Below are 13942 nucleotides of genomic sequence, written 5' to 3' on the forward strand. Positions count from 1 at the left end.
AGACCAATCACAACAAGCTAACAGGTTTTCTGTTGACCTTAATTTTTGTGATGATAAAAGCATCTGAAGCAGTGACAACAGCAATATTCCTGTTCAATAATTACCATAAAATGAAAACACAGTAGGATTATGTTCCAAATCTTTATTGTGATTACAGGAACATTTTTAAAACCCCGTCTCCAAATAAGTTGGTATAATCTGTAAAATGTATATAAAAACTGAATGCAATGATTTGCAAATCATATAAACTCGCATTTAATTGCAAATACACCAAACACAAATTATCAAATGTTGAAGTGGAAAAATGTTATGTTTAAAAAAAATATATGCTCATTTTAATTTCAGTCAAAAAAGTTGGGACATGGTCAACAAGACTGAAAAGTTGTATAGCGCTGAAAAAAACCTACCTGGTGGAACATCTGACAACTAATGAGGTTACCATGGCAACAGATCAGTAACATGATTCGGTATAAAACGATGATTTCAGAGAGGCAGAGTCTCTCAGCAGTGAAGATGGGGAGAGGCTCACCACTCTGAAAGACTGTTTGGGAAAATAGTTCAACAATCTAAGAATAATGTTCCTCAACGTAAAACTACAAAGAATTAGTGGATTTCATCGTCTACGGTTCATAATATCATTAAAAGATTCAGAGAATCTGGAGAAATCTCTGAACACAAGGGACAAGGCTGGAAACCAATATTGGATGGTGGTGATCTTCGGGCCCTCAGGCAGCACTGCATTAAAAACACACTATTCTGGAGTGGAAATCACTGCATGGGCTCAGGAACACTTGTGAAAACCATCGTCTGTGAACACAGTTCATCGCTGCGTCCACAAATGATGTTAAAACTCTCCAAAGAAGAAACCAGATAGAAACATGATCCAGAAACACCGCCGCCTTCTCTGGACCGAGATCATTGAAGATGGACTGAGGTGAAGTGGACAACTGTCCTGAGGTCTGATGGATCACAATCTGAGATTCTGTTTGGAAATCATGGACGCTGCATCCTCCAGGTTAAAGAGGAGAGGGACCATCCAGCTTGTTATCAGCTCTCAGTTCTAAAGCCAGCATCTGTGATGGTACAGGGATGCATTAGTGCACATGGCATGGGTAGCTTGAACATCTGGAAGGAAGCATTAATGCTGAATGATATATTCAGGTTTTGGAGCAACATATGCTGCCATCCAGACAACGTCTCTTTCAAGGAAGGTCTTGTTTATTTCAGCAGAACAACGTCAAACCACATTCTGCACGTATTCCAACAGCATGGTTCTCTAGTAGAAGAGTCCGCTGATAAACTGGCCTCCTGCAGTCCAGACCTGTCAATCATTGAAAACATCTGGAGCATCAGGACATGAACAATACAACAAAGGAGACCCTGAACTGTTGAGCAGCTGAAATCCTCTATCAGGCAAGAATGGGACCACATTTCACTTTCAAAACTCCAGAAACTGGTCTCCTCAGTTCCCAAACATTTCCAGAGTGTTGTTAAAAGAAGAGTTGATGCAGCTCAGTGGTGAACATGATCCTGGAACAACTTGTTTTTAAATTCCTGTTGCTGATATCAATTAGCAAAATTAGCACATACTTTGCATAAAACAATAAAATTCCTCAGCTTCAGCATTTGATAAGTTGTCTTTGGTCTATCTGTAACTAAATGACTTTACCTGATTTAAAAATCATTAAACTGATTTATTAAGCTTTGGACCAAATCAGCAAAGTTATACTTGTTTTTATGACCTGAACAGAAGGGTTTCAGTTTAACACTGTTGTTTAGTAAAGCAGAAAGTCTATTTTCCAGAGTTGATTTTGTCTTTTTTGTGACAGGTTATGGCGGCAGCCCGACTTCCATCACATCCGCTCTGAATCCTTTCTCTTCAAGGAGCATGTGTTTATCCAGAAGTGCTGAAAATCTCACCTCACAAACAAGTAACACAAGTTTTAATGTTTCATTGGACTAGCATTGCTCTATTTCTGCTAAATCTGCTTATGTTTAGCATAAAGTTTGAATACTTCATTTGATCCATAACTTTATATCATAGTGGTATGTAGCATGTTGTCTCATGGTTTGATTTCTTTCCAGAAGGCAAGACCCAAACGAACTCAAAAGACAAAAAGAATCTGAGTGTGGATGATGGTAAACACGTGGTTCTCCTTTTAAACATATTTATCAGGACATACACAGATGGCCGTGCAGTGATTCAAACGTGTAATCAACATACTTTTGAAATTCAAAAATAGTTAGTAGATGTTATTGGAGGAGGTGAAAAGTTGTGTCTTTTTCTTCCAGTTTCTTCATTTCCAGCTTCATTCTTCCGGCCGATGAAAAGCAGCGCGTCGGTGCCGATCCTTCTGCACCACGAGGTAGAGCCCAGAACTCACTTCTTCTGGGACACCATTTAAACTGTCACTCATGCTGTTCCGGTTTTTGTTGATATTATCAGACAGACACTGACTTTTTTGAGACCGACTATGGATATAGAAGAAAGACCAGCAGCTCCATGTCGAACCTCAGTCTCTCCTCAGGGATGGCCTCCATGTCTTCTGTACGTCCAAACACAGCTCACTGGAAAATATCCTGTTCTGATAAATCTAGTTTTAAACAAATTAGTCTGAATTCTTTACGTTCTTATGTCATCATTTCCCCTGTACATGACGTCAGATCAGCGATGATTGTGTTTTCTCTCCTCTTGCATATCCTGACCGAGCAGGCCAGCGGCAGCATCAGCAGCATCTACCACGGAGACTTTGGGGACATTGAAGTCCAGGGAAGCATCCAGTTCGCTGTGAACTACATCCAGAAGCTGGCAGAGTTTCACATCTTTGTGGTGCTCTGCCGGGATCTGGCCGTGGCGGACACCAAGAAGAACCGCTCCGACCCGTAAGTTCTCACCGTAAAGAACAAATGTCCTCCAGGGACATCTGTTCAAGTTGGAAAAGGGAACCTGCAGGTCAGAAGAGAGGCTGAAACACGAGTCACATCTCTTTGAGTTCAGTATATATAACTCTGCTTTGCTCTCACAGGTATGTGAAATGTTTTCTTCTTCCTGATAAATCTAAACTGGGAAAGAGGAAAACCACAATTAAAAAGAAGACATTAAACCCAACTTACAATGAAATCCTCAGGGTAAGAGTTCAGTATTTATTCTTTTCTCCTTATATTTTCTTCTTATTTCACTTATAAACATCGTGGTTACCAATGGTGGAGAGTAACTGAGATTTATTTTAGTACTAAAGTGGAGTTCCCTCTTAATTTCTAACACTGGCTTGTAGAGAAATTAGACTCATAATGGTCACATATGTGGGTTAAATAATCTAGAAATGAAAAATAAGAAATTACAGATGTGTATTATATCTAATATGTAATGATTAATTGTATAGTAAATTGACAGAAGAAGAATTTGAGTCATTTTTGATAAAACAAAATTAAAAAATATTTCATGATTCTAGTTTTTGAAATCGGAGGATGTCGCTTTTCCTGTTAATTATTATAATATTAATTTATTTGTTTAATAATTTTCTGGTTTGGACGACTAGTTGTTTAAAAGAAGTATTGTAAAGGAGTCAGTTTGGGTAATTAATCAAGACACTGCTTTGAGTACTTCAGTAATTTACAACCCCGTTTCCAAAAAAGTTGGGATGCTGTGTAAAATGTAAATAAAAACAGAATGCAATGATTTGTAAATCAGGTAAATCCATATCTAACTGCAAATAGACCAAAGACAACATATCAAATGTTGAAATGGAGAAATTGTATTGTTTTATGAAAAAGATCTGCTCATTTTGAATCTGATGCAGCAACACGTTTATAAAGTTGTTCCAGGATCATGAGCTGCATCAACTCTTGTTTTAACAACACTCTGGAAATGTTTGGGAACGTTTTCATAAAACACTAAAATTTCTCAGTTTCAACATTTGATATGTTGTCTTTGGTCTATTTTACATTAAACGTGGGTTCATTTAATGTACAAATCATTGCATTCTGTTTCTATTTACATTTTACACAACATTGTACTTTTACATACTTTTATGCAGTTAAGACTGTTAAGACTTTCCAGGGAGGTATTAGTGGCATTAGTAAATGCTCTGAATATTTATTTTGCCACTTTTTTTTTTTGCCTTCTTCTCCTTCCAAAGTTTAAGATCCAGCTGGACGTGTTGAAAACTCAGAACTTGAACATCTCTGTGTGGCACCACGACACCTTTGGGCGGAACAGCTTCCTGGGCGAGGTGGACCAGGATCTGTCAGAGTGGGACTTCAGCAACACACAGATGAATGAATATCCATTAAAAGCCAGGGTAGAGACTGTTCTCACCATGCTCTGTGTGTGTGGTCACAGTGGTCATTTACTCACCTCAGTTTAACCCTCAGGTGTCTGCGCAGGCCTCATCGCTGCTGCCTGCCGTCCGCCCGGACGGCACAGGATACATGAGAGTCGCCTTGAGATTCCTGGCACAGACGACCCACAGTAAACTGACGACTCCTCCCTTTTTATGAGTTCTCTTCCTTTAGTTTTATCATTGGTGTCACTGACTGCGGTCTCATTGCATCCACAGGTAAGAAGAAGTCCAGGACAGAGACTGGCGAGGTGCAGATTTGGGTGAAAGACTGCAAGAATCTTCCTCCAGTCAGAGGAGGGATTATCGACCCGTTTGTGAAGTGGTAGGAAACCTGCAGGCGGTCTGGAGACTCAACACGTTCACAATTACATGAATTAATCAAACATTGTGAGATAAATGATACTCACATTAGACATGGTATTACCACAAAATCATGAAATATTCCTAAATGTTTTATCATTTTTCACAGTATAGAGATTATTTCTTTCATTTCTGTTTCAATTCTGCAGGTTGTTTTTTTGAAACTGTCTGCCAATCATGTGACTGGTTGTCATTCTGCTCCAAACCAATAGCCAATCACAGCTGACTTTGTGTTGAAAAGTGATGATGTAACGATTAGTCTACCAACCACTTCATCAAAATCAACTAGCAGCTTTTGGGTCATTTTTCCAAACAATAACATTTGATGGTTCCAGCTTCAACACGTTTGCTGCTTGTCCTTTTCTTACACTAAATTAAATATATTTGGGTTAAACCTGACTAATCATTTATAGACAGAAAAATCAATTGATTCATTGGAAAAAATAAGGTGAAGGTTGATAGATCATAAACATAATCATTAGTTGCAGACCTGCTTAAATGACACATTCTATATGTATTTACAGTAAGTGTTAATGTGATTTCTTATTGAATAACACCTGAGTCATTGATTCAGTTTCCAGACCAGCATCTTTGTCAGATCTTTCCTTCCTGTCCTGCAGCACCGTACTTCCTGACACGAGCCGCAAGAGCCGGCAGAAGACGCGGGTGGTGAAGAGGACCGCCAGCCCCATGTTTAACCACACCATGGTGTACGACGGCTTCCGGACGGAAGACCTCAAAGAGGCCTGCGCAGAGATCACAGTGTGGGGTCACGACCGACTTCACAACCACTACATCGGCGGCGTGAGACTCGGGCTGGGGACAGGTGAGACTCCACGGCACGGGAAAAGATCCAGACTGACGACAGCTGGTCTCACAACAGTAACTGAGTCACTTCAGTCTCAATAATATCGCACCAAATCTCAACAAAGGTCATCTCACGACACTTAAAGCCCATAAAAACAGAATCCTCCAACATTAAAGAGAGGAAACCAACAATTCAATAATTCCTGCGAGAGCGACAGCTGGAAGGAAAAACTCCTTTTTAACAAGAAGAAACCTTGAAGGCTCAGAGGTGGGCGGCCATCTTTCCTGACTGGTGGAGTGAGGGGAGAGCAGAGAGAGAAAAGAACAGCATAGAGAGACAACAAAGAGTAAAGACTGTGGAGCCAGTAACCACTGATCAACTAACATCTACATTACATTACATTTATCTGACTCTTTTATCCAAAGCGACTTACAATAAGTTCATTTCAACCATGAAGGTTCAAAACCAGAACAACAGCAATCAAGAAAATACAATTTCTTCAAGAAAGACAAACTACAAAGTTCTATCAGTCAGTTCTATTAAGTTCCACTGTTCAAGATAAAGGAGGAGGAGGAGGAGGAGGAGTGTTTTTAGTTTGTGGTGGAAGATGTTCAGAGTTTCTGCTGTCCTGATGTCGGTGGGGAGCTCATTCTACCATTTAGGAGCCGGGACAGAGGAGGAGGAGGAGCAGGAGCAGGAGCGGAGTAGTGTGAGTGTATTTAGGAGGTTAAAGACCAGTCGAGCTGCTGCATTCTGGATGAGCTGCAGAGGTCAGATGGTACTAACAGGTAGACCTGCCAGGAGAGAGTTACAGTAGTCCAGACGTGAGATGACCAGAACCTGGACCGGAACCTGGACCAGAAACTGCACCTCCTTCTGAGTGAGAAGAGGACGTCTTCTCCTGATGTTGTGCAGCATGTATCTACAGGAACGTGTTGTTGCAGTGATGTTGGCAGTAAGAGAGAGTTGACTGTGGAGTGTCTCCGAGGTTCTTATCAGTCAGGGTCGGGATAACAGAGTTGTTGAAGGTAGTAGTCAGGTCGAGGGTGGAAGAGTCTTTCTCTGGAAGGAAGAGCAGGTCGGTCTTGTGGAGGAGAGAGAAGGCATGAATGGAATGACTATAGTGGCATATAAATACATGGAGGGTAAAAGAGTGGAGGAGCGCAGTGCATCATGGGAGGTCCCCCGACAGCCTCGGCTTAAAGCAGCAAAACCACAGACTGTATGTAAAAGTTTTTCATAGCTTCCGTGTCTGAAAAATGAGGCCGATGCAGAAGAAAAGCTTTCAGCTGTCAATCATGATCACCAGCAGGAAGTAAAGAGGCCTTTACAAGTCAAAAGACTTTCAGCACCATGAAATGAATCATTTACATGGGTGCGTGTATAATTTTGTAGATTTCAGAAAACCCTCAGTAAAGTCAAATTTGCGCACCAAATTCTTGGTTTCTATTTTCTCTTAAAGGTGAGTTGTAATCTCATTCTGCCCCAGAAAAAGAACATTTTTAAGAAATCACTGAAAGCTCAATATTACCATGCTATTCATGAAGAGTATATGTAAACCTCAGCAACCAGCAGTGATGTCATTGTTGGTTTGGAGCAGGAAGTGACCATATTTGGACGAGCTGGGGGAGGAGCCAGCGGTGGATCTGACCGATCTGATCGGAAACCTGACGATACTACGTCCCGCCCACCGATAGCTGTAACCTGACTGCACCACAGGCCTGTCAATCAAACAGACACACCCCCAAAAACAGGTCTTCTTGAATCTTCTTTTCTAATGAATGAGGGATTATTTTCAGATGGACCTCCAGAAAACTAATAAGAAGGAGTGACTTTAGCTAACAACACCGAGATAACTGATGGACACATTTTATTCACTTTGGATTTGATGAGAGAAGTTGAATGGGAGTCTATGGAGCCGGAGGCTTTTTGGAGCCGACCTCTAGTGGCACTCGCTGGTATTGCAGCTGAAGACACTTCTGGATCAGAACCATTTTGCAGACCTGAAGCTACGAACTCTTTTATATCCAGTCTGTGATGTTGACCTCTGACCTCAACTGTTCATGCGTCACATACTGTACATTCACATCCATCATCTTAATGAAATCCTTCTGTGCAGGGAAGAGTTACGGAGTGGACGTGGCCTGGATGGACTCTACGACAGAAGAAGCGACGTTATGGCAGAGGATGTCGGTGTCTGATGATGAGTGGGTGGAGGATGTTCTACCTCTGAGGATGTTGGTGATGGCAAAGAACATGTCAAAGTGAGATTGTATTAATGAATGGAAACCATGTGAGTCCATGTCGTCCATGTCGTCCTCGATGGATCGACGTAAAGCAGCAGCCTCAACAAACCGTGTGGATTTGTATAATTGATGATCATTATAGATAAATGAATATGTACTGTACGCTCCTTTAGTTTGAATAGTTCAAACCACATGTTACGTTAAAGTCTACAAACATTTTTTTAAAGAGTGCAGACAGTAAAATCTAAGTTATAAAACATAAAAATTAGATATGATTTGACCACTAATGATTTGTAAACTGTATAATGTGATTACTGCAGCGAGCACCTCTATCTTCAATAAACAGGATGTTTATATGAAGTGTGATTTTTATTCTGTTGTTTATGTTTGTGTTCATCATGAGTTATTGGCCACTGTTAATAGCTGTCATCATAATCAAATAAATGGCCAGTGGAAAAGACCTTTTTAAGATTTTAAAGATAGAACGAAAGGCGTGCAGAAGGAACAACAAACACATGATGGCTCTGAGCTTCCTCTCCTGTTTATACTTTATTCATTCAGGTGTATTTCCTGTTTTCTTTCAGTCAGTCCTCTCCAGCAGCAGCTTCAGTAATATATGTACTACCCCTCTTGACCACCAGAGTCCACTGTTGTGACACATTTTAATTCTTGACAGAAACCTTCCCGACGATCCACTGCAACTCTGCAGTTTACTACCAGTTACAGCCAAAATACAGTCCTGCAAGACCGCAAATAACGAGCCACTGAAGAAACAAAGGATGGAATACAAATTAAAAGATCTTTTTTTTCCTCGTGATTGTACAACTTTGATCTGGCAATTCAGAAGAATATTACATCCTCCCCAGGCTACATTTTGGTTAACTCACAATAAGGTAGGTAGGTAGGTAGGTAGGTAGGTAGGTATATACTTTATTAATCCCCGAGGGGAAATTTTTTCGCCACAGCAGCATACATACAGGAGCAATAATAGAAACAATAGAATAAAATAATAATAGAATAGAATAATATAATAGAAAAGCAATAAAATAAAAAATATAAATATAAAATATAAAATGCACAGTACATACAGTATATATACAGTACATTAAATATCTATATATATTATATACAACAAACCAATAAACACAGTCAACATATATATATATATATATATATATATACATACAGTACAGTATATATCTATATATATATAATATACATATAATATACAAGCAACCAAGAAACACAGTCAACAGTGTTATTGTACTGTGATGGATTTTGCCAGAGGTGAGTTATTGTAAAGTCTTATGGCAGTGGGCAGGAATGATCTCCTGTATCAGGAATGATCTCCTGTATCTGGAATGATCTCCTGTATCTGGAATGATCTCCTGTATCAGGAATGATCTCCTGTATCTGTCCTTGTGACAGCGGAGCTGGAGGAATCTTTTAGAGAACGTCCTCCTCTGTCCCTGCAGCAGGTGGTTGAGAGGGTGGACAGGATTATCCAAGATGGACAATAGTTTGTTCAGCGTCCTCCTCTCCACCACCTTTTCCAGACTATCTAGTTTGTAGCCGATGATGGAGCCGGCCTTCTTAACCAGTTTGTTAAGTCTGTTGGTGTCACCGGCTCCAATGCTGCTCCCCCAGCAGACCACAGTGAAGTACAGTTCACTGGCCACAACAGATGGTAGAACATCTCCAACATCTCGCTGCACACATTGAAGGATCGAAGTTTCCTCAAGAAAAAGAGTCGACTCATCACCTTCTTGTAGACAGCGTTGATGTTGGTCTTCCAGTTCAGTCTGTTGTCATGGAGACACCAGGTACTTGTACTCCTCCACCATGTCCACCTCCTCTCCCAGAACTCTCAGCGGTTGTGGAGCCGTCGTCTTCCTCCTGAAGTCGACCACCATCTCTCTGGTCTTGGCCACGTTCAGGAGGAGGTGATTTCTTCCCGCCCACTCCACAAAGTCCTCCACTACTGCCCTGTACTCATCCTCCTGTCCATCCCTTATACATCCTACCATTGCAGAGTCATCAGAGGACTTCTGCAGATGTCTTGACTATGAGTTGTTCTGGAAGTCAGTTGTGTAGAAGGTGAACAGGAAGGAGACAGAACAGTTCCCTGAGGAGCTCCAGTACCACTGACCACCGTATCAGACAGCACACTGCCCAGACGGACAAACTGTGGTCTGCCTGTCAGGTAGTCAGTGATCCAGGAGACGGCGGACGTGTCCACCCCACCCTCCACCCGCACCACCCGCAGCTTCTCACTCAGCAGCAGTGGTTGGATGGTGTTGAATGCACTGGAGAAATCAAAGAAAGTGATTCTCACAGAGTCACCGGTTCCATCCAGGTGAGACTGAGCTCGTTGCAGCAGGTAGATGATGGCGTCGTCCACTCCCACATGAGGCTGGTACGCAAATTGCAGAGGGTCCAGAGAAGATTTCACCAGCGGCCTGAGGTGGGCCAAGACCAGCCTCTCCAGCACCTTCATCACATGAGATGTGAGGGCAACCGGTCGGTAGTCGTTGAGGCCGGATGGAGTCGTCTTCTTGGGGACAGGAACCAGGCAGGACGTCTTCCACAGCACCGGGACCTCCTCCTGCTTCAGGCTCAGGTTGAAGAGGTGTTGTAGGACCTCAGCCAGCTGGGCGGCGCCGGTCTTCAGGACCACGGGGCTGATGCAGTCAGGTCTTCAGGACCACGGGGCTGATGCCGTCAGGTCCTGCAGCCTTGCGCTGGTGGATTCTCTCCAGCTGTCTCCTAACCTGGCCAGTCGTCACAGAGAGGGGGGTGAGGGGTGTGTGTGGGGGGGTCGATGGAGGAAGAGCCCTGTGAGATTGAGGGCTCTATGCAGTTCACCAGGGGGCGCAGAGGGGAGAGGGGGAGGCAGCAGAGGTGTTTTGGAGGTGTGAGGTGTGGAGGAGACAGATGAGGGTGGTGAACTAAACCTGTTGAAGAAACAGTTTAGTTCATTTGACCTCTCCAGGTTCCCCCTGGTTGTTCCTCTCCAGGTTCCCCCTGGTTGTTCCTCTTCAGGTTCCCCCTGGTTGTTCCTCTCCAGGGAGCCCCCTGGTTGTTCCTCTTCAGGTTCCCCCTGGTTGTTCCTCTCCAGGTTCCCTCTGGTTATTCCTCTCCAGGTTCCCCCTGGTTGTTCCTCTCCAGGTTCCCCCTGGTTGTTCCTCTCCAGGTTCCCCCTGGTTGTCTCTCTCGCCCCTTGAACCCAGTAATCTCCTTCATACCTGTCCACACCTCCCTCACGTTGTTCTGCTGGAGTTTGGCCTCCAGCTTCCTCCTGTAGGAGTCCTTGCACTCCCTCATCTTCTCCTTCAGGTGGCGCTGCACTCTCCTGAGCTCCTCCCTGTCCCCAGACCTGAAGGCTGCTTTCTTCTTATTAAGAAGAACTTTCAGGTCACTGGTGATCCACGGTTTATTGTTGGGGAAGCATTTTACAGTCCGGGATGGTACGGTGGTGTGTTCACAGAATTTGATGTATTCTGTGATACAGTCCGTCATGCTGTTGATGTCCTCCCCATGTGGTCCACACAGCACATCCCAGTCCGTGGACCCAAAGCAGTCCTGCAGGGCATCTTTAGCCTCCTGTGTCCACCTCCTCACAGTCCTGGTGGACACAGGCTGCCTCTGCACCAGGGGGACATACCTGGGAGTCAGCAGGACCAGGTTGTGGTCTGATCTACCAAGGGGGGGAAGGGCAGTAGTACTGTATGCATCCATGGCATTAGCATACAGTAAGTCCAGAGTTTTATTGTTCCTTGTGGGGCAGTTAACATACTGGTGCAAAGTTGGCAGTACTTTATCCAGACTGGTTAAAGTCTCCAGTAACTAACAAAAATGCACCGGGATGCTGAGTCTGTAGTTTAGCCACAGTGGAGTGGATGGTGTCCACTGCTGCCTCTGCGTCGGCTGATGGAGGAATGTAAACAACGATAACAATGGAGGACGTGAACTCCCTTGGTAAATAATATGGGCGCATCCCCACGGCTAGCAGTTCAATGTCCGGGCTACAGAAACGTTCCTTCACACACACGTGGTCGGGATTGCACCACCTCTCGTTCACATAGACTACAATCCCTCCACCTTTCTTCTTGCCGCTCTGCACAACGTCTCCGTCCCCCCGAACAGTCCTGAAGCCGGTACGGCCGCGCTGTGGTCCGGGAAATGTGAGTGCAGCCATGTCTCGGTGAAACACATGATGCTGCACTCCCGGTACTCTCTCTGGGTCTTTACCAGCGCGCCGAGCTCGTCCGTCTTGTTGGCCAACGACCTCACGTTCCCCATTAAGATCGCCGGTACCGCTGGTTTGTATTTCCTCCTTTCCGCCTTTAGCTTAGCTCCACCTCTGCAACCCCGCCGTCTTCTCCGAAGTTCAACGGGGATCTCAGGCCTCGCTCCGGGCAGCAGCAGTAGAGGGCTACTTAGCACGATCAGCTGATCACGCGAGTAAACAATAACAGAGCCCCCAGCCAGAAACGTGGAAAAATTACGGTCCATTATGGTCCGTTAACTGAACACGAGAGAAAGAAAAAAAAAAAACAACTCCGAAGAGGAGAAAGGCTTAAAAAATACTAATAATACTAATAACAAGGGGAGGGAAACTGATCTTCCTTAAAGGAAAAATAATATGCCATCTGAAGCTAATAAAATATATAAATAGATTATTAATAGAAGAGAAAACATGCTACATTTGTTTCACTTTATTTATGCATAAATGAGGTTGTGACTGATATGATGCTTTATACGAATAGTATTGTTAATATTATTAAAAATCAAACAATAATAACAGCAATAATACAAAATATTGTGAGTCAGAATTAAAATGTGTCACAACAGTGGACTCTGGTGGTCAAGAGGGGTAGTACATATATTACTGAAGCTCATCTCCTGGGGTCAATACACGGAACAGCTCCAGGACTGGATCTTTATTTGGCTCAAGAACATGCCGTTAACTTCCACACACACACATTAATCACAGGTTAATTCATTAATCATTAATTCATTAATCATTAATCATGTCACTTATTGGTGCCTACTATGAACATTCGAACAACCTCTAGGCATTCTGGGAAGAACCGTTTCTATCCCGACGCTCCATGATATTATTTTTATCATTATAATGTCAGAATAATCGAGACGTTTCCTACTTCCTACAGTAGGCTTCATTTAATGCAGATATTTCAACTCTCACCTTCGCACAGGTTTGAAGCGTTCTCATTGGTTCACCCATCCTGATGCGACAAGAAATCCTGCCATGTGATTGGTCGACACGTCCTATCAATCAAGACGGGAGCCAGCGATCCAGCGAGCAGCCGCTGCGTTGCTAAGGTAAATTAAAAAAAAAAAACTGCGTTAAGCGCGTCGGATTAAGAACTGACGTCAGACGGATGTACCTTCAAAATAAAACTCTTCAGTTTATCACGGATGTACCTTCAAAATAAAACTCTTCAGTTTATCACGGAAAATAAAAAGACGCACAAACAGAGAGAGATAAAGCAAAACGTACATGTTGTACATGCAGAACATAATAACAATCATTTCATTACAATGCTGGCTGGCGGCTTTGGCTTTTTTCATGTTGTTTAAAAATCTTTCTTATTGCACTGTTGACTTTCAGATCATTTGATGGCTTCATTAAAACATACTGCCTGTATTCAGAGAGCCGTGTCGGTCAGGCTGCACATCTGCGTGACAGCTCTGAAACTTGAGTGTATTATTTTTAAAAAGTACAAGCGGAAGTCGTGTTGCTGACTGCAGCCGGTTTGTTCCAGACACTTAACGCTGCTGGTGATGACCAGCTGACAGAAGGAGGACATGTGGACAGTGTGCTGTTTCATTAGGAGACATTTCCGGAGAGTGCCCAGCTCCCACGGAACGGACAATGGACGTCCATGGAGTCATTTGAGAGCCATGCGTTTCCTCCCCCAGTTGGCCGGCAGGTGTTTTCCTTCAGCCAGGCGTCGTTCAGGAGGCTCCGTTTCTCCGGATCCGTTTCTCCGGATCCGTTTCTCCGGGATCCGCCGCTGGCTGCCGGCAGCTGATCGTGAATGCTAATTGACAGGACGCGTGTTTGTGTTGTTTAGAGCACCGGCTGCGTGTCCTCTCATCAATTATCGTAACGCGCGCGCACACACACACACACACACACACACACACACACACACACA

General features: G+C 43.4%; 1 protein-coding gene across 2 annotated transcripts in view; it reads left to right on the plus strand.

The window, feature by feature from the left end:
* The window catches only part of LOC138614760 (synaptotagmin-like protein 2), a 33048-nt gene extending 25108 nt beyond the window's left edge, over positions 1-7940 (plus strand). Inside the window, exons 11-21 of one of the 2 annotated variants that reach the window (XM_069688331.1) lie at positions 1830-1931; positions 2086-2211; positions 2293-2366; positions 2447-2548; positions 2714-2883; positions 3027-3129; positions 4140-4301; positions 4375-4471; positions 4560-4665; positions 5324-5529; positions 7631-7940. In XM_069688331.1, coding sequence (XP_069544432.1) covers positions 1830-1931; positions 2086-2211; positions 2293-2366; positions 2447-2548; positions 2714-2883; positions 3027-3129; positions 4140-4301; positions 4375-4471; positions 4560-4665; positions 5324-5529; positions 7631-7779 — 1397 coding nt within the window. In that variant the 3' untranslated portion in view covers positions 7780-7940. The remainder of the gene's footprint in view (positions 1-1829; positions 1932-2085; positions 2212-2292; positions 2367-2446; positions 2549-2713; positions 2884-3026; positions 3130-4139; positions 4302-4374; positions 4472-4559; positions 4666-5323; positions 5530-7630) is intronic. The other variant, XM_069688332.1, reaches the window with a different exon arrangement.
* Positions 7941-13942: the final 6002 nt, after the last annotated feature.

Source organism: Brachyistius frenatus, unplaced genomic scaffold, assembly GCF_029030835.1.
Source record: "Brachyistius frenatus isolate BFR_SWC_R1_liver_20210118 unplaced genomic scaffold, ASM2903083v1 Contig_564, whole genome shotgun sequence".
NCBI lineage: Eukaryota > Metazoa > Chordata > Actinopteri > Embiotocidae > Brachyistius > Brachyistius frenatus.